The sequence below is a fragment of the Chionomys nivalis genome, chromosome 11 (genome assembly GCF_950005125.1).
Source record: "Chionomys nivalis chromosome 11, mChiNiv1.1, whole genome shotgun sequence".
NCBI classification, from domain to species: Eukaryota; Metazoa; Chordata; class Mammalia; order Rodentia; family Cricetidae; genus Chionomys; species Chionomys nivalis.
In genome coordinates this window covers 28,727,081-28,752,819 of record NC_080096.1, presented here as the reverse complement: position 1 = coordinate 28,752,819, position 25,739 = coordinate 28,727,081, and the positions used below count along the sequence as shown (strand labels likewise).

Sequence of the window (25,739 nt, the reverse complement as noted above, 5' to 3'; positions counted from 1 at the left end):
ACAAGATTTTGCCCACTGATGGCAGCTACTGAAAGCTGCTGGTAAGTCCTATTTCAGTCAACGGACAGAAGTTGATCGCCAAGTTGCAAGGTGGCATTCTTGGATACCTGGAATGTCTTACCTTTGCTCTGAAAGATGAAGAAGAGGGCCACCAGTTCCCACAGAAAATAGCTACTAGACTGCCCTCCCAAATGTCCTTGGGTTTCCGATTTTTACTGAGGAAGATCAAGCAGGCAGTATTCTTCCAGCCAGCAGCTTGTGAACAGAGCAGGCAGCAAACAGGCAACCAGGGTCATAAACGCCACATGCAGCACCGCTGTTGCTTAGTAACTTTTTACACGATGGGAAAAACGGGGCCATGGTAGATTTAGAGAACACTGTTTTGTTGTTTTTACAGAGATAAGGTTAAAAAGATGCGTATGTTGTTCCTCATTTAAAACAGTGAAAAGATTCTTAAATCAAGGACACTGGTTCATGATAAAATTAAATACTAAAACTAAATAAAACTCAAATTTAAAAACATCTGAGCAATCATTTACTCCCCAGCTATTATTCTGGCTTGTTGGAGTAAATGCAGAATGAATTAAAGAGAAGAAATTTATAGATACTCATATACTCATGTGAGAACCATACCCTATAGGTTTCTCTAAATCTTTCAGAATGATTAAAAACTACTCCCAAAGAAGTTATGTAACTGTACTGCAAACATTTATTTTTGCTTAGTTTATGAATAAGCTTTAATAACCTAACTGCACAAGCTGGACCAACTATACACACAGGGGACATGCAAGAGAATAGGGTGGTGGTCAGGACCACTGCTCAAAAGACTGGCTGGTCCTTAAGTTACTTAAAATTTCCATACCTCAAGCTCCTACTCTATAAAATGGAGATAATAGAATCTACACCTCATAGGATGAATATGAGATGCAATTGTGTTTTTATTTGTAAAGTACTTATGTAGAGATATTTATTTATTTTTATTTACTTATTCTTAATGTAGAGATATTTAGTAAATAGTATTAAATTCTGTGGATACCATCTCATTAGAGATAGCCAAGGCAGTGGACATCAGAGAGCCAAGAGATGTTACAGTTTTGGAAGCAAAGCCATTCTCAAAGGACAGGTGAAGAGGGACAAAGCATAAAAGCCAACCTATGGGAGACTGACTGGAAATCGAAGAGCTGGAATCAGAACGCTTTATTTTACTTCCGGGATGATGAACTGGAATAAAAAAGATGTAAACACAAAGACAGAGACAGAGCAGGAAACACAGAAACCAGTCAAGGAAGACAGAGATCTGGGGCTCCTGTGTACCCACATGCAGTTCTAACAGGAAAAAGGAGAGGACGTGGCTGGGCAGGATGCAGCAGCTGGGATCTGGCCATTTGTCCCCTTGCTGCAGCTGTGACTACCAGCTGCTCAAGCTAAGTTCCCATTTTCTTTTGCCTGGGGGTGGTTGTCTTTTCTTGTCTTGTTTAGGCAACCGTCTGTGGGGCGGCAGGCATATGTCCTTTAGCTTCCCCACAGTAAGGATGGTCACCAGTCCTCTGCATGGGAGGGGTTCTGAGTCTCAGTCACAGAATTACAGACTAGAGGATCAGAGGCTTTAAGAAGAACCCTAAAGTGTACACAAGACTTCCCTCTAGGTTAGTGCTAATGTCACAAACATAAATAGGTAAAACCAATAGATTCTTTTTCTGTTTTGGAGACAGGGTGTTATTCAAGCTCAGGCTGGCTTTGAACTTGCTATGAACCTGAGGATGACTTTCAACACTTTATCTCCTGCTGCTACCTCACAAATATGAAAGCTTGGATACCAACAAATTCTTAATTCTCATTCCTGTGTTCTTTCCTGACAGTTTTAGCTTCTTCAGGTCTTTCTACCTGAAACTCCGGGTTCTAATCTGGGCTGTATGATACAATATCAGACACCTTAATAACAAGACAAAAATCAGAAAGACCCACCATCAATGCTTCCCAGAAAATCAGTGTGGGTTGATCATATATCCTTCCATGTAATGTGGGGTGCTTCCTTACCTCGGCAGGGATCGTTTTTCACTAAGAACTCATCCAAGGCCATCCATCCTCCACCAACACGGACCATCACAGTGCTGCGCAGAATACGGACCAGCCGCAACTGCTGAGAATCCCCAAACTGGAATCAAGGGGAAATTCAGTTAACAGGAGCACCTCAGTGTAGACTTATATCCCCCACACTCCCAAAGCAGACTGTATTCAGACAGAAATGATGTGGCAGTCGGGGAAGAATTTAGAACTCAATTTTGCATTTTTACATTGTCAGAAAAAGATCAGCAAACAGAAAACCAGAAAGACTACCTATGAGCCACTGTCATGATATCCTTCCACTGGGATAAAATTAGCTCCTGATGGCTACATCCTGGCTCCTGTACCACAGGTAAAGGAGGCAAGAAGGACATCCATTTGCTCACTTGGATTCTTCTGAAGGTTCTGCCGAAGGGAGCACCCCACACTGTTATGTTTATTTCTTTAAAGAATGGGGATCAACTTCTGAATACAGTGTGCTGGAAAGTTAAATGGATGGCAGCAAATACTAAGTCAAGCATTAAAAAGACTCTTGCAAAGCATCCTCATTACAAGCTTAGGAAGAAGTTTGGTTTCTGTTCATCCGGTTCTCAGAAGTAAACCCTGTATGAACTCTGATTGTGATGTCACCAGGAGAAAAAGTTTTCAAGCTGAATAAATGATTAGATGGAATTAAAATTTAGTTGAAGAAACAGAAATTTTAATCTCTTATCATGATTAGAAACAGTGTTCAATAATCATTCTGGACCTTAGAAAAAGGTAAGACGGGCTTTTTATTGTCTCCACTCCTAATCTCCTACTTCCCAGTTCTACCTTAATATTTGGAGCTTCCCAGTGTACAAACCACCTTTTCCCAAAATGAAGCAACAACAACAAAAAAGAAGCATACTAAGATTTAAAAACAAACACCAGACCAAAAGTCAAAGAAATAGAATTCCTAAGGCTATTAAGGAGACTGTTTGGGGCAGGTAAGTAAAAAGAAGGACTTAACCTCTTAACTAGGATTTTCAAAGTTATAGAAGAATCATAACTTTGAAACAGGGAGAAAAACTGAAATTGCAAGAAAGGCCATTTGAGGAGGACACACAGCCATCCTCCTCAGTAATAATAAACAGTGGCTATTTATTGGTTATCTCTGCATTCTTCTGCTGCTCTGGCTCAGGTGCACTATGTACACAGGAAGAAGCTTGGAAAACACTTTCTCTTCCCTCCCCAGCCATTTACTCCAAAAACAAATGCTTACAGCATTTGTCTCCCACAGTGCTTAAATGTTTACACAAAGTGGTCAAAGGGACAGCACGGTGGAGCAGAATCAGCACTTCTCACAGCTGTAAGGAAAAAGACCCTTTCTGGAAAGGAAGCTATTCCCTACCTTTGAGGGAACAGGCCTGATGTGGTATTAGTAACCTGAGCTATTTTGGGTTTTCTCTGAATAAGTGAGGACCAGAAAGGATGTGCACCTGTGTGGCTCCCAGAGTCAAAGGGAAGGGGTGGTCTGGAAATATTAAACCCTCTAGTTTGTTACCTACTGACCTCAGGGTTGCCTTTCCTTAGTATCTCCCCAAAGCTGTTGGAAAGTGGGGGGCTATATAGCTCTAGAGGCCTGCAGAACAAGGCTGGGGAAGAGCCACAGAGAACTCAGGCAGAATCTTGCCAGGCACTGTTTCCTTCTCTCACTGGGAATTAAGTTCTTATGATATCAGCTGTGTGAGCGTGGCAGGCAACCTTTGAGGCCTCCAGTACAACATGTATAAAACGGACTTCAGAGTTCATCATCTCACAATATTAGAGCGACTCACCAAATCCTCCCCAGGTTAATGGAGTAGTAGAGCAGGGTGTCAGTGTGCCATCAAAGGGACCCTATCTAATAGGTGCAATCATCAGAAGCAGGCATGCTGGGTGCTTGACTGTAATTATTATTAACTAGTTATAGCATTGGGGACAGACTCTAAGGGCGTGTAAGGCAAATGTTCTATCACTGAGATACACTATTAGATTTTTATTTTTATTTTCAAAATTTGAAACAGGGACTTGTCAACTTTCCAAAGCTAGCTTCAAACTTGCCTCCCAAGGAGCTAGGTTTTTACAGTTATAAGGAAGATATTATGCCCAGCTCATGAGGATTTATTTAAAACCAACTTGACTGTTCTCAATCTTATATTTTTCTAGTCTCTGTTCTTCCCACTGGCCCAGAATATTACTGTAGTTAGTGATTATTGTAGTAATTTATTTAACAGTGATTTAGGACTTCAAATTAACTCTTAGTGTTTCTAACTTCCTGTCAGATAGATTTCATTCATGCAACTTCCTTTCACATTTGAGAGACAGCACCCAAGAACCCTCAAAAGAAATCTCAGAGGTTAGAGTTGCCAAGTGGAGTCAAGACTTTCAATACTTTGTGAAAATCTAATTTGAACTCATTTCATTTTGGATAGTTGGTTATATCTGCAAATTTCAGGCAGAAATCAACTACGTTTTCCACATTATAAATTATAATTTGTATTTCAAAATGTAAATATAAAGACCTGTAACTATTAAGTTAGTACTTAGATAATATTAAGATACCCTCAGAACTTTTTCACTCAAGTATACATTAGAAAATTTGTATTAAAAGACTGGTAATGAATCAGAACTAAGCCAATGGTACTCTGACCCCAAATACAGAAGTGTAAGTCCAGGCTCTTTACAGGCGGAATGGATGTTATCAGAGCCTTGATTTTCCTGAGTCATAATAGTAATAACTCAGTGCAGCACAATATCATTGTTTTTAGCCAGCCTAATTTGAAATGGCAAAATTTATTTTTTAAAAAAATATAAAATTGTATCTTTTTGCTGACAAGACAGCTTTGTGATAATAGCTTTGTTAGTAGTTTCTCCACTTGGTAAGATAACCAGATGTGACCCAGGCATGCTTCCAGAAGATTATGTCCTTTCCCCACAGCAAAGAACAGGCAACATCAGCTACAAAGACCACATCCACCAAGAAGGACATTGCAAGGCACACTGTACCTGATTGCCGAGGAAGAACTATAGACAGTAAGAGTAAAGGATGCAGGGGAAAAAAGAGAACATTTTTGTCAAGTTAACACTAAGACACAGCAATTTTATCATATTACTAATCTAAGTACACACTGACCACATTCTTACTGAGCATCGACACAGAAAAGATTTTACAACTAAAGCCTGAACTCTCCATCTTGTGCTTCTTTTGTCAATCCATTTTACTCACTGGTAATTAAACAAACAAACAAACAAAATAACTCCGAACAAAACAACAACAAAAATAAACACAAGAAAACAAAACCCAAGATTTAAGATAGAGCTTACTAAGTGCTCTGGGCTGGGTAAGAGGCGAAGCTACCTGCCCTCTTCAGCTAAAGACAGCATGAACTTGGTGCACTCAGGACATCCCAACCCCAGGTGAGCCCAGGGTTTTGTACATGCTGTCCAAGCACTTTCCTCTTGAGCTACAGCTTTAGCCTCTGAGGACATTTTTGAGTTCCTAATGGAACCTGGATCTTCCTGTGTTTTCAACTGAAGATTGCCATCTAAGTCTTCTTTGCTAACTATAGATTTTTTTTCTTGAGATTTTAAGGCTCCTTGACAAGCTGATGAACAGTTAAGGAGACCTGGTTTAGGTCTCTACTACACTCCTGACTCTAGTCCCAAGAGAAGCTTAAGACACAGTATTCTTTACTGTTTCTTCTGGCCATTCCTAACAAGTCTTTCCAGAGAAGGAGACTGGCTCCTCAGTGCATGTGGGTCCCAGCTGTAGCCCAGCTCAGCACAGGAACACTAATGTGCTGGGGCCTTGACACATCGTCTTCCAGGAGCGTGGGAGCACTTACATTTGCAATGACCAGTTCTTGGGGATAAAGCAATCACTCTTTTTTTTTTTTTTAAAGTGAAAAAATTAGAACAAAGGAAAATGTGTATGTGCACAAACACATCAGAGGACATTTTTTGGGTGTATGCTTCTCCTTTTACCATGTGAATCCTAGGACTTGAACTCAGGCTGTTAGGCTTGGTGGCAAGTACCTTTATATGCTGAACCATTTCCAACTCCTCATCCCTACTTAAAAAAAATTTGAGGTAATTTTGTGATATAGATGTGGGGAGCTGGAACTTACTATGTAGAATTGACCTTGAATTTACAATGATCCTTTTGCCTTTGCCTCTCAACTTGTGTGGTTACAGGCAGATTACCAGGCTCTGCTTCATGAGTCTTGATAAAACTATTTCCCAAGGTCCCTGATCCTCACTTCCCTGAAGACCTAGGTCAGCAGTGAGAATGAGAGCTCTAAAATGTTAAGTTTTCTTTTGTTTCTTTTCTTTTTTTTTTTTGGTTTTTCAAGACAGAGTTTCTCTGTAGTTTTGGAGCCTGTCCTGGAACTAGCTCTTGTAGACCAGGCTGGCCTTGAACTCACAGAGATCCTCCTATCTCTGCCTCTCAAGTGCTGGGGTTAAAAGTGTGCGCCGCCCGGCTAAACGTTTTCAATGTTGTCAAATATAAACTATGGCCGGGCGGTGGTGGCGCACGCCTTTAATCCCAGCACTCGGGAGGCAGAGGCAGGCGGATCTCTGTGAGTTCAAGGCCAGCCTGGTCTACAAAGGGAGTTCCAGGACAGGCTCCAAAGCTACAGAGAAACCCTGTCTCAAAAAAAAAAAAAAAAAAAAAAAAAAAAAGAAATATAAACTATGGTCTCCCTGGAAAATGGTAACTTTTCAGATGAAATTACACAGGGCATGAAACTGGACACCTATGACACGGGTTCCAGGCCTCTGGAGGCACCAGGGATGAAAAGGCAGGACGACACAGGAGGAAGTGACCTCCACAGACAGTGGGTTTGTGTTTTCTTCCTTACCCGGTATTTATTCTCTCCAATCTGCTCCACCTGAAATCTTTTTGCACACTTGCACTGTGCCACTTGTCTTGTGACCTGTTGGTTGTGAACAGCAAAATGGTGTAAGGGCAGAGAAGGACTTTCTGTTTTAAATGTAAACAGAGAAGCTAGTCATTATTGTTATTATTATTATTATTATTTTTAAAGAGTTTTGCCTTTTGCCTTTGGAAACAGGATCTCACTCTGAAGTCCAGGCGGTCCTAGAACTTGCTATGCAAACTACCCTGGTTCCCAACTCAGAGAGATCTTGTCTGCCTTTGTTTCCTAGTTGCTGGGATTAAAGGCCTCTGCCTGGTTCATCTTAGGCTTTTAATACATGTGTTTATCTTTTACTCAAAATTTAACCCTTCTTGAGATAACAGATACTGAGAAAAAAAAACACAAGATGAAAGAAATATTCTTCATCATTGTTTTAAAATTCTTTAGAGGAAAAGCGCTAAAACAGACCTATCAAAATCAAATGATCAATAAAGTAAATCATGAACTGAACGAAATTTCTACATAGAAATTTCCTGGGATCAGTTTCTTTCCACATTTATGTGGTTCCAGGGACTGAATCAGGTCATGACAAGCACTTTTCCCACTGAGCCATGATACAGTCCACCCCTTATCGCTGCATCTGAAGCCCACCCGATCCCTTATAAGCCCCATGGACCTTACGGCACTACAGACGTGAGTGTTAGCGTTGGAGCCGTCCTCTAGACCAAGTAGAACTCAGTCGTCAAAGGCCTTCTAGGCTTTGCTGAAACACTAACTCTAAATGATTGCTTCTCAAAATGATTCACACATACAAATTCAGGACAATATAAACCTATGGTCAAAACACTCTACTCCAGTTCCCCATACCTCGTCTTCAATTTTATCTGCATCAGTTGTTGGTCGATAGGCATCCTTGTTCGGATGTAGGGCAGCCACAAATTCATAGTAGTCAATGTAGCCATCCCCATCTCTGTCAAAAATGTCAGCCACAGCCGTCATCTCTAACTTGGTGGTAGGAAACTCTGGGGAGAAGAAACCATGATTTGAAACATTGAAATGTATGCGGCTGGTTGGCAATTATACAAGTACCTGAAGAAAAAGAATTATATCTTGATCTTTTCCTAGACAACAACAAAACCACCACATATCTACTCTAGAAAATTCAGGAGACAACAAATTTTAAAGATACAAATCATTGGCTCAGCTTTAAGAGTACTGTTGCTCTTGTAGAGGGCCCAGGTTCAATTCCCAGCACCCACATGGTGGTTCACAACCATCTACAACCACAGATCCAGGGACCTGATGCCCTCCTCTGACTTCCAAGGGCACCAAGCATATGTACATACAGGCAAAAAACTCACACATAACATAAAGCGAATAAATCTAATTTTAAAAGATACAAATCATTTAAAAATGGTATCACCCGAGGAGTAGTCACTGCTGACTTTTAAATGTTTTTACCTACAGACCCCTCACCTTTTTTGTATGTTTTGTTTTTTGAGACAGGGTTTCATATAACCCAGATTGGCCAAGGATGACATTAAACTTCTGATCTTCCTTGCCATTACTTCCAAAGTGCTGGGATCAGAGATATAGACAAGCATAACCAGTTTATGGGGTACTGAGGATAGGATCTATGGCTTCATACAAGCTATACAAGCACTTTAATAAGAGTAATATTTCCAGAGGCCTTCCCCATTTTAAAAACAAAAAGTAGTATTAGACTTTAGATATAGTAAAAAAAAAAAATAAACTAAAACAATATTACAACCACCCATAAGATTTATTTAGGCCAGCCCTGTTGGATGCTTAAAATGATGTCATAAAATAGTGTTGCTTTGGAATAGCATCCTGTCCTGTTTAAACTTCAAAATCATGTTTGAACTCTTCCTATTCCTACTGAAATGAGATTCTTCCATTCATGAAAACAACAGATCACACTCAGCAGAGAGCTTCTTCCCTCAAACTACAGTTCTTAAGAAATACCAATTTACCACAATGTTACAACTTCTACCAAGTGTGAGGAATCTAGATGTGACCTGTGTGTAGAGTGAGAATCCACTTACTGGATGCTAAAATGCCGTCGATGAACTCCTGACGCGTTATCTTCCCATCCTGGTCCTTGTCAATACGCCGGAAGAAATCCATGACTCTAGATTTTTTGTGATTCATCCAACGCATATACTTTTTCCTCCAGACATCAAAGTCAAAGTTGGCAAATTCCTTTAACTAGATGGAAGTCAGAGATATCCATAAGTCTTGCTGTTCTGACCCCAGAGCATATCTAAATTCTCAGACATCCAGTAAAGCCATGCAGGCCTTCCAGGGGACACCAACAATGTTATCTATGCTCACTGGTGAAAGCACCATCTGCCTCCTATATATTATATAACAAGCTGTGATATAATGGTGGAGCAGGAAAAAGAATAACTGCAAAACAACTTTCGAAAATAAGGAGCAGGCAGAACAAGAATTGGGAGAGCCAGTCTTGCTTTCTCTTTGGACTGTTCCAAGATCATCTACTTAGATGTAAGGGATGGATTCTGTCTTGAAGGGAAAGCCTCAGCACCCTCTCTTAGGCTGCATGGGAAGGCACTATAAACACACATAGGAACCACATCAAGAGGCTCATGTTTCCCATCATTTTCTGAGATCTTATAGATCGAGATGGAAAGCATTAAGAATGCAACCCTACATCCAAGCATGTTTCTTTGGAATTTCACCAGAGGGAGCAAATGCCCACACAACATCTCTACTAAGTAGTTGGACTGGTGGAAAGCAGGCCTGTATAAAGATAGGGCAGGGTTTTTTTTTTTTTTAAGCTACTTGGACCATGTTAGTGATTCACAGAATGACTTAACAGCACAACATTTTCCCCTTTGGTCTTTCAAACTAAAAGTTAGAAGGAATGGGGAAAGGGAGAGGCGGCAACCAATGTGCTTAAAATGCAACTGACCTACGGAAGTAACAACAACAACAAAAAAACATAGAACACTCACTTCTGGGCATAGCTGCTTTGATATGCACAAACGAAAGAATATAAAAGATATTAGATGCTTGTGTTAGAAAGGAGGAAGTGCAGTGCCGTGTACCTTAGAGGAGAGTTCAGAACTGACTTGCTTTTCCTGATCTATTCTAAGACTAACAAGAAACAGGATTATAAAAAGTTGCTCTTCTTTCATAGCTGTGGAATACCTACCTACCTTTCTACCTTCCTATGACAGGAAGACAGCATCACTAACAAGGCTTTTTTTTTTTGGGGGGGGGGCGGTTCCTGAGTCAGAATTTTTCTGTGTAGCCCTGACTATTCTAGAACTCATTTGTAGACCAGGGTGACCACAAATTCAGAGATCCACTTGTCTCTGCCTAAGTGCTAGGATTATAAGCATGTGCCACCATGCCTAACTCCCCTTTTATACAAACTACACATTTAGAAGCAACCTTGGAAGCTTTGTTTCTGAAACTGAATTATAGTAAGCTGTTGAGGAAACTCAGACCACAGACCTCCCTCTTTTATGGAAGGTCTGATTTATAGTTTTATACCATATGGCTCAGATTTCTTTTGTTTGAATGGTTTTCTTAAGAAACCTATCTTTTCTTATTCGGGGGCTTGAAAAAGGAGAGTAAGTGAGTGAAGGGCTGACTTTACTTCTGAGAAGTAGATAAAGGCACACAGCGAGCTCTAAAGGATAGTGTTTACCTCCTCTAGTCTGTCCAAGGCATCATTCAGCTTCCGCTGGCGTTCCAGTGCTAACAGCCATACTTGCTGCCAGCGGGCAGAGAGCTGGTTGATTCGTGGGTTTTTTGCTTCAGATTGTGAGAGGATTGGCATGGGAGGAGGTGTGGGTTGACTCAAGGACTTTCCTAAGTGGAAAAATAATCACATGATTAGAAATGCTTTTGCTAGTCCATAAAGAAACAGCTGTATGCTAGGCTATATATCGAGTTGAGGCTAGCTTTGGGATAGATGAGACACTGCCTCAAAAAATCAAGAAAGTACTGAATATATGAACTAATGTTTTACAATAATATCTACTTCATAACCAAGAAGAAACATGGGAACAGAGGCATACTAACTCCAGAACCACTGCCTCTCCTCTAAACCAGCGAAAAGTACCCACCCCTACACACACCCAGTCAATTAGGCTTTTAGAAACCCGAGGACACATCAACTCAGAAAACAGCGGTGGATTCCATTAGGGCTTATTTACAATTAGACCAGTGCAATATAAACACAACAATGAAAGGCCACTGTTAAATAACAGAACAGGCTTCACCACCTCGAAGCTTCTTATTAATCAATAAAAATAAATAAACAAATAAAGTATAACTAGTCATTGTTAGAAAAGTAAAGTTTCAAAACGAGAGATTATTGTCTAGAGTCAATATGAACACAGCTCTCGCAATGGCACTGTGAAGCCCCATCTGTGATTAGCAGAAGGAAGCATCCTAAACTAGTGGGCTGGAAACATACTGCTACCACCGCGGGGCTTCTCGATGAAAGGAGCATGGGCAGGCTCTGCACTCTTCCTCTTATATGTCTTGGTGACCCGGTCCACATCAGGTTGTTTGCGTGTCATCTCCTCCATGAATGACTGATAAATATAAGAAATTAGTTAAGAAAATTCAGAGTTTTTTTTTATCTAAAATGGAAAGTCTTTACTAACAAAGGCCAACCCATGGTAGACTGCCCAAGTGACAGACTGCCTGTGTAACTTCTTACCCCCTAACAAAAAACTAAATTGGGCCGGGAGTATAACTCAATGGTAAAGTATTTGCTCAGCACATATAAGGCCCTGGACTGAAACACACTACACACAGAAAGAAAAAAGAGAGGGGACAGACAGATACATATGGAGAATGACTGACCAAAGCACTTGATTAGGACTAAAGACTGAAGGAGGAAGAGAAGAGATGGCCTCTGCCTTCAAGGAACTCACAGCCGAGTGATGAAAACCAAGAAGTTAATGCTAAATGTTACACAGCTATGCAGAGAAGACCTGAGTAAGTGACAACAGAGTGGCCTGGGGCTGAACTGCTGAGGAACAGAGGGCAGTTCTGACGGACAGTCTGGACAGACACAGAAGGCTGACCAGAAGTGCTGTGGACCAGGACTCTTCATTTCATTTAGTGGCGAGAGGGTACAATCAAAGGATTAGCAACAAATGGGGCTGGAGGGGTAGGCAGGGGATCCCAAAGGCCCATGTTTAGCTGTGGAATTAGGATTTTCTCAAGACCAATAGGGGGCAAGTGAAGGATTTTAACATGATCTGACCTATGCTTGAGAGGAATTATTATTCCTTTAGTACAGAAGGCAGAGTGACAGGAGATTGGCTAGGACTACTTTTCCTATCTCTGTGATAAAATGCTGTCAGGCCAATAGGTTTCTGGCTCCAGCAAAGGTCAGGCTTCTAAGCTGGGCTCTAAGATTTCCACTTCTGGTGAACTTCCCCGTGCAATGCCTGTGAAACCGTGAGTGGATACTCCATGGGGCACACTTCATCTTCAAAAGAAGACTCTAAACTGTTTCAGCTAGTGGCCTCCAAGAACAGCTGGAGCCAGAAAAAAAAAAAAAAAAAAAAAAAGAGAGTCTTTTTTTTTTTTATTTCTTTTTTTGTTTTTTTGAGACAGGGTTTCTCTATGTAGCTTTGGAGCCTGTACTGGTACTCTCTCTGTAGCCCAGGCTGGCCTTGAACTCACAGAGATCCGCCTGCCTCTGCCTCCTGAGTGCTGGGATTAAAGGTGTGTGCCACCACCACCCAGCAGAAAATAAGAGTCTTCAATCCTACAAGTACAAGGAACTGAACTGTCAAGAAAACAAATAAATATGGCAGAGGATCCATGAGAGCTCCACATGAGAACTGCAAAACTATTGGCTAGAGCAGTATCTCAAAGCACAACACCTCAATATTGAGGAAATCGTGATTTCTGCCTGATGACACCCTAAGATGCTAAACCATGCCTTGACTTCTAATGCATGAAAACTTATAAACAGAGCTGATGCAAATTGCTAAGTCTGTAGTGGTAGATACAGTAAGGATGGGAATATGGTCCACAACACACAGAAGACACAGAGAAGCAAGATACCTGATGCTCAGTGATAAGAGCTTTAACTCGGTCTATATTCTGAGGGATAGGCTCCTGATCCCGCTGAATTAGGGTGGTCTCAGCCCACTGGATCCAGGCTAAGAGTTCTTCCAGGAGCTCAGCATTAGCCACCAGTTCTGACAGAGCTGCTTCCAGGCGTTGCTGGTGTTGTTTTGCCCATGTCAGGACCTGTAGAGAGAGAAAGAAAACAGAAAAACACATCTTTTTGTTTGTTTCAAAGCCACCTGATCATACACCTTTTACTCAGAGGAGGGACCAACTTAAGGAACCAAGAGATTCCTCTCTGACTTCAGCTGAGAAAGCTCAAGCCGAGAGGTAGAAAAAGGAGTCATTTCTGCCAAACGCAAACCTAACACATTCTATTCGACACAAACTTCTCAGGAAGGAAGGAAGCAAAACATAAGGTGTCCGTAGAAGCTAGTGACGAGCAGTTCACTGTACCAGTCACTCAAAAGGGCCTTTATCTGATGGACTCACTGTGACTCCGACTCACCTCCTCAAAGCGAGCTCGGATGATGGTGATCCAGTGTTTGATGGTCGTGATGCAATCAGGATGGCAGACAGCCAGGATAACTTCTCCCATCGCCACTGCTGTGTTCACATCCACCCGTTTTTCTTCTACTTTCTTCATAAACTCCTATATAAACATGAGCCAAAACCCAAAACTTGACAAATCTACCTATCAGTACCATGAATTTATATTAAAAGAAGAAACATTTCATTGTTTTCTTCCTATGTGTTAACACAGGCCTTGAAATTGCAGGGTAACTCCCTGTAAGCAGCCACACACAGTGTTAAGACACTGGGATGAAGCTAATGCTACAGGAGACCACAGAAATCTAAAGGCAACAAGAACAAGCAATAGTCGACAAAGGAAAATGGAAGCAGGTGAGAGCAACCTGGCAGAGTGAAAATGGTCATGATGACAGGACTACTAAATTCATTGGAGCCCTCATGTGAGCAGTTTGCTGTGTTTGTGAAAAAGCCTGTTTGTATGCAGGTGTGACTAACATGGTGTATCCAGGTCAAAAGTGTAGGAATGATGCTCACTTAGAGATGACACAGAGACTAGGGACAATGGTGTACGTCTATTCCCTCTGCTCCAGTTCTCATTTCCATTTTATTTTTTTTTTTATTTTTTTTTTTTTTGGTTTTTCGAGACAGGGTTTCTCTGTGGTTTTGGAGCCTGTCCTGGAACTAGCTCTTGTAGACCAGGCTGGTCTCGAACTCACAGAGATCCGCCTGCCTCTGCCTCCCGAGTGCTGGGATTAAAGGCGTGCGCCACCACCGCCCGGCTTCATTTCCATTTTATTAACACATTTTATGTGTATGAATATTTTGCCTGTATGTATGTGCACCATGTGTGTGCCTGATATTGGAAGAGGCCAGAAGAGTTGTTTTTTTTTTTTTTTTTTTTTTTTTTTGGTTTTTCGAGACAGGGTTTCTCTGTGGTTTTGGAGCCTGTCCTGGAACTAGCTCTTGTAGACCAGGCTGGTCTCGAACTCACAGAGATCCGCCTACCTCTGCCTCCCGAGTGCTGGGATTAAAGGCGTGCGCCACCACCGCCCGGCGAGGCCAGAAGAGTTAAAGACAGCTATGAGCTACCATGTAGATGTTAGAATCTCTAAGAAAGCAGCATTCTTAACTGCTGAGACATCTCTCCAGACCTTTGATTTCTGTATTTAAAGTATTTTTTTTTTAGAAAAATGATGATAGCCGTAAAGCCCTAATATTTAAAAATTCCTACCACAATAGAATTTGACAAGAAAACTAAAATTAAAATATCTATATAGATAAGATGAAACATTTCCTCCTTCACTAGAGCTGACTGAGGCCCCACAGACCATGCTTTATTCTGCAGCATGCTAAGTGGTTTTAGAAGATCAGATAAGGACCAAAAAGTTAGTAACATAAGCTAGGTCAGATAAAGGCATGTACAGGAGAGAAGTAAAATGGAGTTGGGTATGATAACACACTTGTAATCCTAGCACCTGGGAGGTTGAGGTAGGGTGTTTGGGAGTTCAACGGTACATAAGACCCCATCTCAAAATCTAGCCAACCAACAAACAAAACTTAGAAAGGGAAATGTTCTGCATTTCCTTTTAGAACCCTGTGTGGTTTTACTTGTTTAATTGGGTTTGATTGCCAGCACCTCCATGTTAGTCCACAACTATCCGTAACTCCAGCTCTTGGGAATCTGATCTGGTTCTCTTGCACACCAGCCATGCATAAGGTGCACAGACATACACATAGGCAAAACCATATACATAAAATAAAAATAAATACATCTTAAAAAATATAAAGCCAATATGAGTGAGTTATATACAAATGAATGAATACTGATGACAGGCATCACAAAGCTTCAGGTTTCTGCTGGGTACACACACAGACCACTCTGGTTTTTCTTTTCATGAGGTCTGACATTTACAAGCAAGTCCCGCTTTTCGTTATTGGTGGGGCAATTCTCACCATGGTCAAGTAGCACAGATCATCAAACCTTGAGGCTAGGCTACCTTGTGCGTGTCAATGAGAGACTGTAGGGACTCTGTGTCGTCAGGAAGGGCCCCTCGGAAGCGAAGTGTTTGTTCTGCTTCAGAAAGCCACTCCAACAGCATATGGACTGTGTCCCGAAACTCTTCTGCCTGAAACAACCAAGCACAAGAAGATCTGGACTCCCTCTGTGCCTGAGGCACCAGACACCAAAAGCATGCTGGAAAAGTATCCAGATCCAGTGACAAGAAGGTCACTTTAATTTGTAGACCTTTGAAAAACAGTTCAATGACTGATCAAAGTCCCACAGAATGTTCAGATTATCAACTTCATTTTTGTTCCAAGACCATGGGACTTCATTGTCCTGGTAAAGAAACTAAGACCCATATGCTCAGGTCTCCTACAAATTTATCTTACCTGTTTTAAGGCCTGCTCAAGTCGGCTTTGCTTGGAAACAGAGAGTTTGCACACAGTATCCCAGCGAGTACTCAGTTCCTGGAGTTGCCCCTTGACCCACGTTGTGTCGTCCCTACTGTTCTCAATCAGCTCTCTGCCTGACCGCTTCAGGACCTGAACAGTGCCCGTTCGCTTTCCCAATTCTTTCTGGAAAACCTAGTTAAAGAAGAAATGAGAATTAATTTCTTTTTTAATTTTTAAATACTTATTTTATTTTGTGTATGAGGGCAGTGTCTGTAGTTTGTATGCCATGTGCATGCTTAGTGCCCATAAAGGCCAGAAGAGGGTGTCAGATCTCGGAACTAGAAATATGGTAGTGAGTCACCATATGGGTACTGAGAACTGAACGAAAAGTGCTCTTAACTGGGGAGCAATCTCTCTAGTCCTGTGTCTGACCCGTGTTTTGTAATCTGCTTGGTAGGTTCTTATCATGTGTCTTCATTATGCACAGCAAGGCAGAATGGCATGTCAGAGAGAACAAACAGGTGACTCTCAAGAAGCCTGCACTACCAACCCCTTTATCCCTTAATGCCTGGGCTTAAATTTATATTCAACCGGTTTCTCAGCAAACTCCAACTTTGCTTTTAAAACATACAAACAAACAAACAAACAAACAAAACCAGGGGCTACACAACACAGTAAAACACAGTCTACAAACCAAACAACCACAACAAAAACAGGAAGCAGAGGCAGGTGGATCTCTGAGTTTTGGGGCCAGCCTGACCTACAAAGCCAGTTCCAGCAAGAGCTGTCTTCAAAAACAACCCCCCCCCCAACCAAAAGCCAGAAGCTGTAGCCGTTAGTTCAGACATTCTGATTCACTTGACTCTAGAAATGATTCTTAATCTGAAAAGTTTCTAGAATGGAGGGGAACAGTAAGAACCTATCTGGAGTCCAGACGATGCGGTACATTATACTTAGTCCTGTTTTTGTTTATGTGTCAGGTCTCTCCTTCCACCATGTGGGTTCCAGGGATTGAACCTGGGCTATCAGCCTTGGCAGCGAGCACCATCACCTGTCAAGCTATCTCATTAGCCCATAGAATGTGATATAATTTCAAAGCAAAGTGGAATGTTTTGTGTTAAAACAGGAGACCATTATACAGCTCAACACAACAGGTATAGGACAGAGAACTGGTGGTATACAAGGTGGTAGGCTTGTTACTATACAAAGTGCTTAGGAAAAATCTCCCATTTCCATTTTAGGTGTTAGCGGGAATGGATTTCTTAACAGTCTTCCTCTGAATTTTAATTTCATTTGTGACTCAACCAAGAGACAAACAGGGAGAAGCTCTTCACATGCTGCCAAATCTGAATCAAACCAATTTTGGTAAATTCTTTGTGACTGATGCAGAATCCCAGCAAGTTTTTTTTTCTTTTTTGCAAGGGCGTTTCTCTGTATCCCTGGCTGTCCCGGAACCAGGCTAGCCTTGAACTACAGAGATTAAAGGCCATGTACCACCACACATGGTCAAAAGTTTGTTTAGACACAGAGGACAAAGGGCTGCTCCTCCACATCAGACATTTATTCTTCTCCAGATGGTCAACACAGAGCAGAAGTCAATTTCTACTCCTTACCTTATGGGCATCCATGAGGTTCATGACGAGGTCAAGGTCCCCGTGTACAGGCTGATCCTCAGCCAACTGTGGCTCCACCTTGTACAACCAGTCAACTAAGGCCTGCAAAGCATCCATGAACTGGCCTGAAAACAGTAAGGCTTCTTCCAACTTGTGCTGCCTAAGAAAGGCATACAGAATTTAGGGATTTAAAAAAAGAAGACATGCTCACAATCCTGATTGCTGAAATGGAATACTGCTTAAACTCTGTAAGTTTCTATGTTAGAATAGTTAGGAATATAGACTGTAAAGAAATGAGAGAAATGCCTAGATGCCTAGATGTCTAGACTGATCTGTTTTATGAGTGGTTTGCCTGCAGGTGTATATGTGCACCTATGTGTGTCTGGTCAAATGAGGGAGTTGGATCCCCGAGAACTGGAGTTACAGGTATCTATCACTGACATGAACATGAGCCACATATAGATGCCAGGAAGCAAACCCAGGTCTCTGCAAGAGCAACAGGTGTTCTAAGTCACTAGCTACCCAGCCCCCCTCATTCCTATCTAGTGACAATCTCTTAAGATAATTTGGCATACCATATCTGTATGGGTCTACCCTTACGAGGGGACAGACGCATGCTTACCGCTCTACAGACTTGCCACAGACGGTATCCCATTTGTCTCTGACTTCTCCTAGCAAGTTGTCGAGTTTCTGAGTGTCATCAGCAAGCAAAGTCTTGTCTTTGAGTGCTCTGCCAGTTCTGATTGTGGTGTCGTACACAGGCTGTTTGCCACCGAGAGTTTTCTGAAATTCCTGTTTCCAGAAATAAAGAAAAATAAGCAAATAATACATACATACTTACTAAAAATTAGATAATAGCATGAGGTCTTGGGTTTAATTCCCAGTCCCAACAGTGTAGGGTATATTTTGATTTGTAATCAAATTCTTTTTTTTAGTTTCCAGGTTTATAAACTATATATAGCATTAAAAACAACAACTCTCTCTCTCTCTCTCTCTCTCTCTCTCTCTCTCTCTCTCTCACACACACACACACACGTGCGCACACACAGAAAGCCCCAAATAAAACAAAGCTAAACTAAAAACTAAACTAAACTAGCTTACTCTTAAAAGAAATTTGTAACTTTCATGTATACCATACAAAACAGCACATGGTAATTTCTAAAACCCCATATTTTGGCTTAAATGCTCATATAACCAGTTTGTTTAAACTATTAGATAGAATATGACTTTTATCTTATCTAGGTATCCCATGGACTCTTAGGATTGGTGCATAGCACCAAGAACACTTGTCCAGCTTATATAAAGCCTAAATTTAATCCATAGCATTGCAAACCATGCTATGTGGCTCAAGCTGGCCTGGAATTCTTCTATGAAGCCCAAGCTACTCTTTAACTCTCATCCCTCTTGCCTCAGGTTGTAAAGCAATAGAATAGGATTATAGGAATTTGCCACCATGCTTAACTTTCATCTTGAATTTTTTTTTTTTTGAGACAAAATGTAGGACCTTGTCCATGCCAAGCAAGAACTCTTATCAAATGATTTACATTCTTAGCCCCTTGTTGATATTTTAATGTGATCAACTATTTTAAATAGGCTCTGGTTTCTATTTTTATCAAGCAACAAGCTTTGGTGAATACCAAGCTTAGGACCTCACAGCAATGAACCACTTTACCTTATGTTTAGAAAGCTGGAGTTTTATTTTGTCTGGGTCATTGGAAATCTCCAGTTCTGAGTCCAGATGACTCTCTGCATCTTCTAGCCAGTCAATCAGTTTTTTCCAAGCTTCATAGAACTAAAATTAAGTAAGATGTATATTGTAACAGAAAAGAATATGCGAACTGTACAACTCATCCATGATCACCATTTCAGAGGTTCAGGACTCAAGGCTTTCACAGACTCAGTGCCTTCTTTAATAACTTACTTGTTTTGCCCGCTTCCTGGCATCATCCAGTGATCTCCCCCTTTCAACAGATCTCTGAACAACCTTCTCCCACCGAGACTGGACACTAACTAACAGATTCTTGATCAAGACAACATCCTGTTTCTGACTAAGGAACTTTAACTGGTTCCCTGTTTGATCCAGCTCGATGATCTGGTCTCGATGAGCGTTTACTTCATTTGCAAAAACCTGTGGGAAAATATTGCTTGTTTTAGTCATAGAAAAAGGCAAAGGAAGCCGGGCGGTGGTAGCGCACGCCTTTAATCCCAGCACTCGGGAGGCAGAGGCAGGCGGATCTCTGTGAGTTCGAGGCCAGCCTGGTCTACAAGAGCTAGTTCCAGGACAGGAAAAAAAGCTACGGAGAAACCCTGTCTCGAAAATCCATAAAAAATAAAATAAATAAATAAATAAATAAATAAATAAATAAATAAATAAATAAAAGAAAAAGACAAAGGAGCACTCCTTTGCATGAATCCTTTTAAAGGGAAAGTGACATCATCTTAAGGCAGTTACCTTATGCTCTTCTATCTGGGAAAGAACAGTGTTCAAAATCAGACTGGGAGGCGAGGCGATGTTTAAACTCTGCTCTGCCAGAGTAAGCCAGTTGATAAATTCTTGCAGGGAATTCTGGAATTCTGTTGCCAGGCTGAGGGCCTCTTCGAGCTTTGACTAAATTTTAAATAAAACACACAGAAGAAAAAGTACCACGTTCAGAAATTATACAACAAAAACATGAGATGTATACCAGATTAAATAATCCTAGATAGGAAAACTCATCTAATGAACCACTAAATACACCTCAAATACAAAAGATGGAAATTCTAAATGTTAGGTGTCTGAATCTAGACACACCTGGACAAGAACTGAATAAATGAACAAGGAAAAGGCATAATTAGTGTTTACATTTTCTTGGCCACTCTCTGCTTCCTGGATCATTTAAGGAAAGCACAAACTACTCAGTAAGTAGAAGTGAGCATGCTCTAGTGGTAGTGATAGCTACAGAACCTAAATCCTGATCCAGGTAAAAACCCACATTTAATGCATATCTTATGGTGTGGAGAAAGTAAATGAAGAGTGCTTGGCTGTAAAGACACTGCTCCTGCAGTGTTCACTGTCTAAATACATGTTTTTAGAAAGTGTAACATGAAGTACCTGAGTCTGAAATGTGTGCTGATGCCACAGAACTCTAGGAACACACTGAAATATAACTTTTTAAGCTACTCTCACTTAAATCAGAATGACAGAAAGTAATGGTCATTCAGGGCGAGAGCTAATCTCCATTAGTACATCCCAGCCCAGGGTTCACGAGCTCCATTCTCAGGGATTTCTAGTCCTGGCTTCTTAGTGGATACTTGGGGCCATCTACTAGGCAGGCAAAATAAATGATGGTTTTTAAAAGATGATTATATCCAGAATATACTAAAAATGAATACATTCAAAAAGTACACTGAAAACTTAAACTGTAACTAATTGCAGCTGATTAAATTACATTTTTTTCTTTATCATTTCAGGTTACTTTATAATTAATGTTCTAAAAGCATACAACATGCAGTGGTAGAATGCTTGCCCAGCATGAATGATGTCCTAGGTTCAATCTCCACCACTGAAAAAAAAAGTATCAACCAATATAAACAACTCTGGTGGACACTATAATCACAAAGCTTTCAGACACATCTAGAAATTAATACTGAAGTCTATTCTTAAATAAGGCACTATACATCTTTAATAAATGATTTTTTAGAGCAATGAGGACTGATTTGGGCCTGACTCCTGAAAATAAAATATTTAAATAAAAATTTTAAAAAATGAAAAAAAAAAAACAAAAAACAAAGAAAATCCTGTTTCTGAGGATTAGCAGGAAGAGGTCATAATTGACCTTTCTCCTGGTTTCTAGTAAAAATCCTTACAGAAAGTTGCTGGTCACACTTATAATGCCCTGTCCCCGACTTCTCGATTCTATGTTAAACTTTGTTTTCAAGTAGAAACCCACACTGGCGTTAGTGTCAGATATGAAGTCCAGTACTAACAGTAACAGGCAGCGGTGTCTTCCTGGAGGTGGGGAAAAGGAGCAACTATAAACCGAAGACCGACAGGAGCTAATGCCGTAAGGGACACAGACGACAGGAATCACAGACAGGTTAATATGGAGCGCACTGTGAGGGTAAGTTCACCATCACAACATACCATCTTCAAAATCTCCCCAAAACAGGGACAGTAATGCCTATGGTCACCAAACACATTGCCAAACAACGTTTCTGTGGTGGTACCTTTCTTTCTTCCATCTTACTGCTGACCACGTGCCACTTCTGTTCCAAGAGAACCACGCTCTGCTCAGTCTTTGAGCCAGACCCAGAATCACCACGGCTGAGGAGCATAAGCCTTCCCTTGTCAAGCAGCTGATTGTAAGTCTCTTCCTTGGCTCTCAGCTGAGAATGCAGTTCCTACAAGAGAACGCAGGGAAAGATATCAACAATACCTACTTCCTGGAAGACTCCATATACATAGACTTCAATAGCACAGCCCGGGAAAATCCCTAAAGGCCTTGTCTTGATAGAAGTTTCTTTTAGGTTCAGGTCAAAATATGAGCTATTATTAAATAAAATCTATAATTCTTCCTTAATATGAAAACAATCAACTCACCAAGAAAATAATTTTTTTAAGGATCAAAGATCTCAAAAGTAGTCTGTAATAATTTATTATTGCTTTTTATTAAGGATTTCCCTAAAAATTATGTTGCCTTTTGTTCTCAATAGGCTCTCTTAAAACACTGTCAACACTGCTCAGATTTCTCCTGAACCCTTACTGAACACAAACACTCTGGCAATGCTCTCAGCTCTAGTCAATACCCTGGTGCCCACCAGATGGATGGTTTACCAGCTCACCGATGCCGCTCTGGCTGGCTCTTCCTTTCACTACTGCTGCCTGTGTCAGGCACTAAGGTCTGCAGATGAGCTGCACTAGCGTCTCTCAGAGAGGCTACTGAACAGAGATGCTTATGTGCAATTTGAAGAGCTGCTATTACCATGTGTGTGTCAAGCTGTTCTCTAGCAGTCTCAGGGAGTCCTCCTGTAGGCTTAGATGCAGAAAGCTGGCTCTCCATTCTATTGAGTTCCAAGAGGAAATCTTCAATTTCACTGTGGAAACCCTGGGCCTTTTGAGAAAAAGACATATCAACAGTATCAGTAAGCAAGTGTAAAAGCAAACTTTTGGAATGATCCTGAGCTTACTGGGAGGAATCTGAAGCTGCTCCCAGGCACAGTAGTTATATCGTTTCTGGAATGGCACAATCTGCTTGCTTATGACCAAAATCTAACTATAACACAGTATTGATGCCTAATACAATCTGATGAATGGACTAAGGAATTGCTGAAAAGGGAGAAGCCTGACTTGATGATATAGGAAAAACCTGAATCTCAAAATAAGTTAGTCGGGGGCTGGAGGGATGGCTCAGTGGTTAAGAGCACTGACTGCTCTTCCAGAGGACCCGGGTTCAATTCCCAGCACCCACATGGCAGCTCACAACTGTCCAGTTGTAGGGGATCTGACACCTTCACACCAATGCACATAAAATAATGCTAAATAAAACATAAAAAAATTAAAAAAAAATAAGTTGGTCAGAGTAAAGACTAACTGTGATTAGTAAATACACAGAACTGCAAACAAATCCCAAGGGACCCACCAATCAAAAGCTGCTCTTTATATAAGGGGCTTCCTTTCCCTCACTTAGGCCTCCTCCCAACACTCTCTGCCACCTGGACAACATGCATACCTGCTGCAGAGTTGACTGGAGCTGCTGCTCCCTCTCCTCTGTCTTTTGCAGCACAGATTCCCAGCACTGGTTCATGGTTTCCAGGCGGCTCCTTAGGCTGCTGGCATCGTCTCCAGCACTAGATTCAAGAAGTTCATTGCCAGCTTTGTTGACTGTTTCCACGGTGGCTTGATGAGCCAAAACATCATTTTTCAGAACCTAAAAAATGTTGAATGACATAACTGATATCTCAATTGATGTCAAATAAACCTGGCTCAAGGTTCACAGAACATAAGCTTCTGGTAGTATCTGGTCTCAAATGGACAGAGTTAGGTAGAAATGAAAATACTTACATGGTGTTTTGCAAGCTCAACTTCAATGACTTTTGGATCTCCATTTATTGGTCTCTGAGCATCAAGCAGCTCTTCAGTGTGAGTTAACCAACTCATTAGTTCCTCTAAGGCATGCTGGAACTGGCCAAGGGCCAAAAGAGCACCTTCTAGCTTATGCTGCTCGGGACAAGACAAGGAATATTTGTTAGGAAATCAGAGAAGGTACACAACAGTTCACTAAACTATGGTACCACTAGCTTTACCTGTCGATGGGCAATTTTCTCATCCAGGTTCTCCCAGAGGTGTTTGAGTTCTGTCAATGGTTCTCGTATAATGTCTCTGTCTGTTTCATCAGTAGCTTTCTTTAACATCAATTCACCCTGGTGAATGAGTTTTTCCATCTCAATTTGTTGTTGGTAGACTTCTACTTTGAACTCCTATAAAAGATGTACTTAATGTTAACAATAAACCAAATTTTCAAGACTAAAGAGAAGCAATTCTCTTTTCAAAGCCATTCCTAGATACAAACCTTCATTTCATTTAACTGATCTTTGACAGTGTTGAGGTCAGTGCCCACTGGGGGCATGGTGCAGAGTTTGATCACAGTGTTGTCTAGCCAGTCAAACATAGCCTGAAAAACACAAACATGAGGTTAGAAGAGAAGGGTCATTTCCTTCCCAACTATGGACTTCGCGATTAAATGGGTTTAGGACCTCTAGCAGGTGGCGACTTACACAATCTGGCCAGCTTCATTGAATAGTTGCATGGGTACGGGAATGACAAGCAGGCAACGACAATGAAAATGGCAGTAGCACAGCAGAAACCTGGATGTGTATTATGTCAACATTTTCTCAGCAGACGTGGGAAACTTAGGCCAGAGATGTAGAAGCAACTGTCTTAGGTTTCAAAATACTGTGATGCTGAGGGTGAGCCACTCCGCTCCAGATTTAGAAATGACAAGAGAAAGTAGAGCACGTATTTCCTTTGTGGGCATCTCCTAGCCTCTTACCTGGAGAGTGTCCTGATACTGCACAGCCGCTTGCATGGCATCCTCAAGTTTTTCTAGCCTTTCTTTCCAAGTTTTGTTTAAATTCTCCCAAGCATTATTCATCTACGGGAGAAATATTGAATCAAACCCTTCCAGCAATGCCTCTCTGGTCTAACCCACTGTGTTCATCTGACCCCTCACCCACTCTCCACACCTCATCAATGCTCTTCTTCACTTCAGGTTTCTCAGTTTCTCCACAGGCGAAAATCAAATCTGTTCCAAGGATTCTAATGAACTCTAATTCCTCATGCAGACCATCTGTCTCCTCCTTAATTGTCTAGATGAGAAGGACAGAAAATGAGTCAAAACAGAAAGCAGAACATAACTTCTCAAATTCTGCAAATGCAACATAGCCCTCTGCATCAAGAGCAAACACTAAGTAGAACCTGAAAAAATCACAAAATGTCTTTTCTCTTAAGATATTGCTTATCCAGAAGAGTGCAGCCTCATACTCAAGTGGTCAATGTAAATTACATATCAAAAAAATAAGTAAATCAAATGTATTATATACAAAGTCACAAAATATGAGCACATAATGATGACAAAAATGGCAGGGAAAGCATTAACTTGAAGGGTATAATGAGCTTTGATAATTAACCAGCCCTTCTTGTTCCAAGAAAAAAACATATGATGAAACAACACCCAGCAGTCACAAAGCTGGTGCTGATAGACTAGGTCACAGCTGGGCTATAATCTTAAATACCATCAGCTCTTTGTTAGCATCTAAACAGTTCACATACCAACAGAGAAGGATAACGGAGGAGGAGGAGAGTTTCCATATGAAAAGTGTCTCAAATAAGATGGTGAGACAGGCACTGCTTGTGCCAAACGGCTCTCAAGTGAGGTCCGTCTAGTCAAAAATTAGAGTGCCCAGAAATACTAGGAAAAAGATGTGTTTAAGTGACTTGCTATCCCTGGATGAGGAATTCAGAATCTTTTATTTTCTATTGTCTATCTCCTCCCTGAAAGTGGAAAAAAAGTCTCACCTTAAAAAGGAAACAAAGCAGCTACCACAACATACTTGGTCTGGGGGCTTAGCTCAGAGGCACTGCACTTGCTTAGCATGTATGAAACCCTAGGCTCAATCCTCAGCA

At 41.1% G+C, this 25,739-nt stretch overlaps 1 protein-coding gene across 13 annotated transcripts in view; it reads right to left on the bottom strand.

Moving 5' to 3' along the window:
• Macf1 (microtubule actin crosslinking factor 1) overlaps positions 1 to 25,739 on the bottom strand; it is a 345,446-nt gene that overhangs the window by 9,150 nt on the left and 310,557 nt on the right. For 7 of the 13 annotated variants that reach the window (XM_057784472.1, XM_057784473.1, XM_057784476.1 and 4 more), the window contains 24 exons: positions 24,800 to 24,922; positions 24,607 to 24,708; positions 24,127 to 24,228; positions 23,861 to 24,034; positions 23,619 to 23,774; positions 23,287 to 23,484; positions 22,540 to 22,668; positions 21,785 to 21,958; positions 20,031 to 20,186; positions 19,500 to 19,706; positions 19,251 to 19,370; positions 18,201 to 18,370; positions 17,579 to 17,738; positions 15,963 to 16,157; positions 15,569 to 15,697; positions 13,549 to 13,692; positions 13,035 to 13,223; positions 11,422 to 11,542; positions 10,648 to 10,811; positions 9,014 to 9,176; positions 7,815 to 7,969; positions 6,930 to 7,004; positions 5,074 to 5,091; positions 2,038 to 2,155 (listed from right to left, as the gene is read on the bottom strand). In XM_057784472.1, coding sequence (XP_057640455.1) covers positions 2,038 to 2,155; positions 5,074 to 5,091; positions 6,930 to 7,004; positions 7,815 to 7,969; positions 9,014 to 9,176; positions 10,648 to 10,811; positions 11,422 to 11,542; positions 13,035 to 13,223; positions 13,549 to 13,692; positions 15,569 to 15,697; positions 15,963 to 16,157; positions 17,579 to 17,738; positions 18,201 to 18,370; positions 19,251 to 19,370; positions 19,500 to 19,706; positions 20,031 to 20,186; positions 21,785 to 21,958; positions 22,540 to 22,668; positions 23,287 to 23,484; positions 23,619 to 23,774; positions 23,861 to 24,034; positions 24,127 to 24,228; positions 24,607 to 24,708; positions 24,800 to 24,922 — 3,442 coding nt within the window. The remainder of the gene's footprint in view (positions 1 to 2,037; positions 2,156 to 5,073; positions 5,092 to 6,929; positions 7,005 to 7,814; positions 7,970 to 9,013; positions 9,177 to 10,647; positions 10,812 to 11,421; positions 11,543 to 13,034; positions 13,224 to 13,548; positions 13,693 to 15,568; positions 15,698 to 15,962; positions 16,158 to 17,578; positions 17,739 to 18,200; positions 18,371 to 19,250; positions 19,371 to 19,499; positions 19,707 to 20,030; positions 20,187 to 21,784; positions 21,959 to 22,539; positions 22,669 to 23,286; positions 23,485 to 23,618; positions 23,775 to 23,860; positions 24,035 to 24,126; positions 24,229 to 24,606; positions 24,709 to 24,799; positions 24,923 to 25,739) is intronic. The other 6 variants (XM_057784479.1, XM_057784480.1, XM_057784468.1 and 3 more) reach the window with 1 other exon arrangement.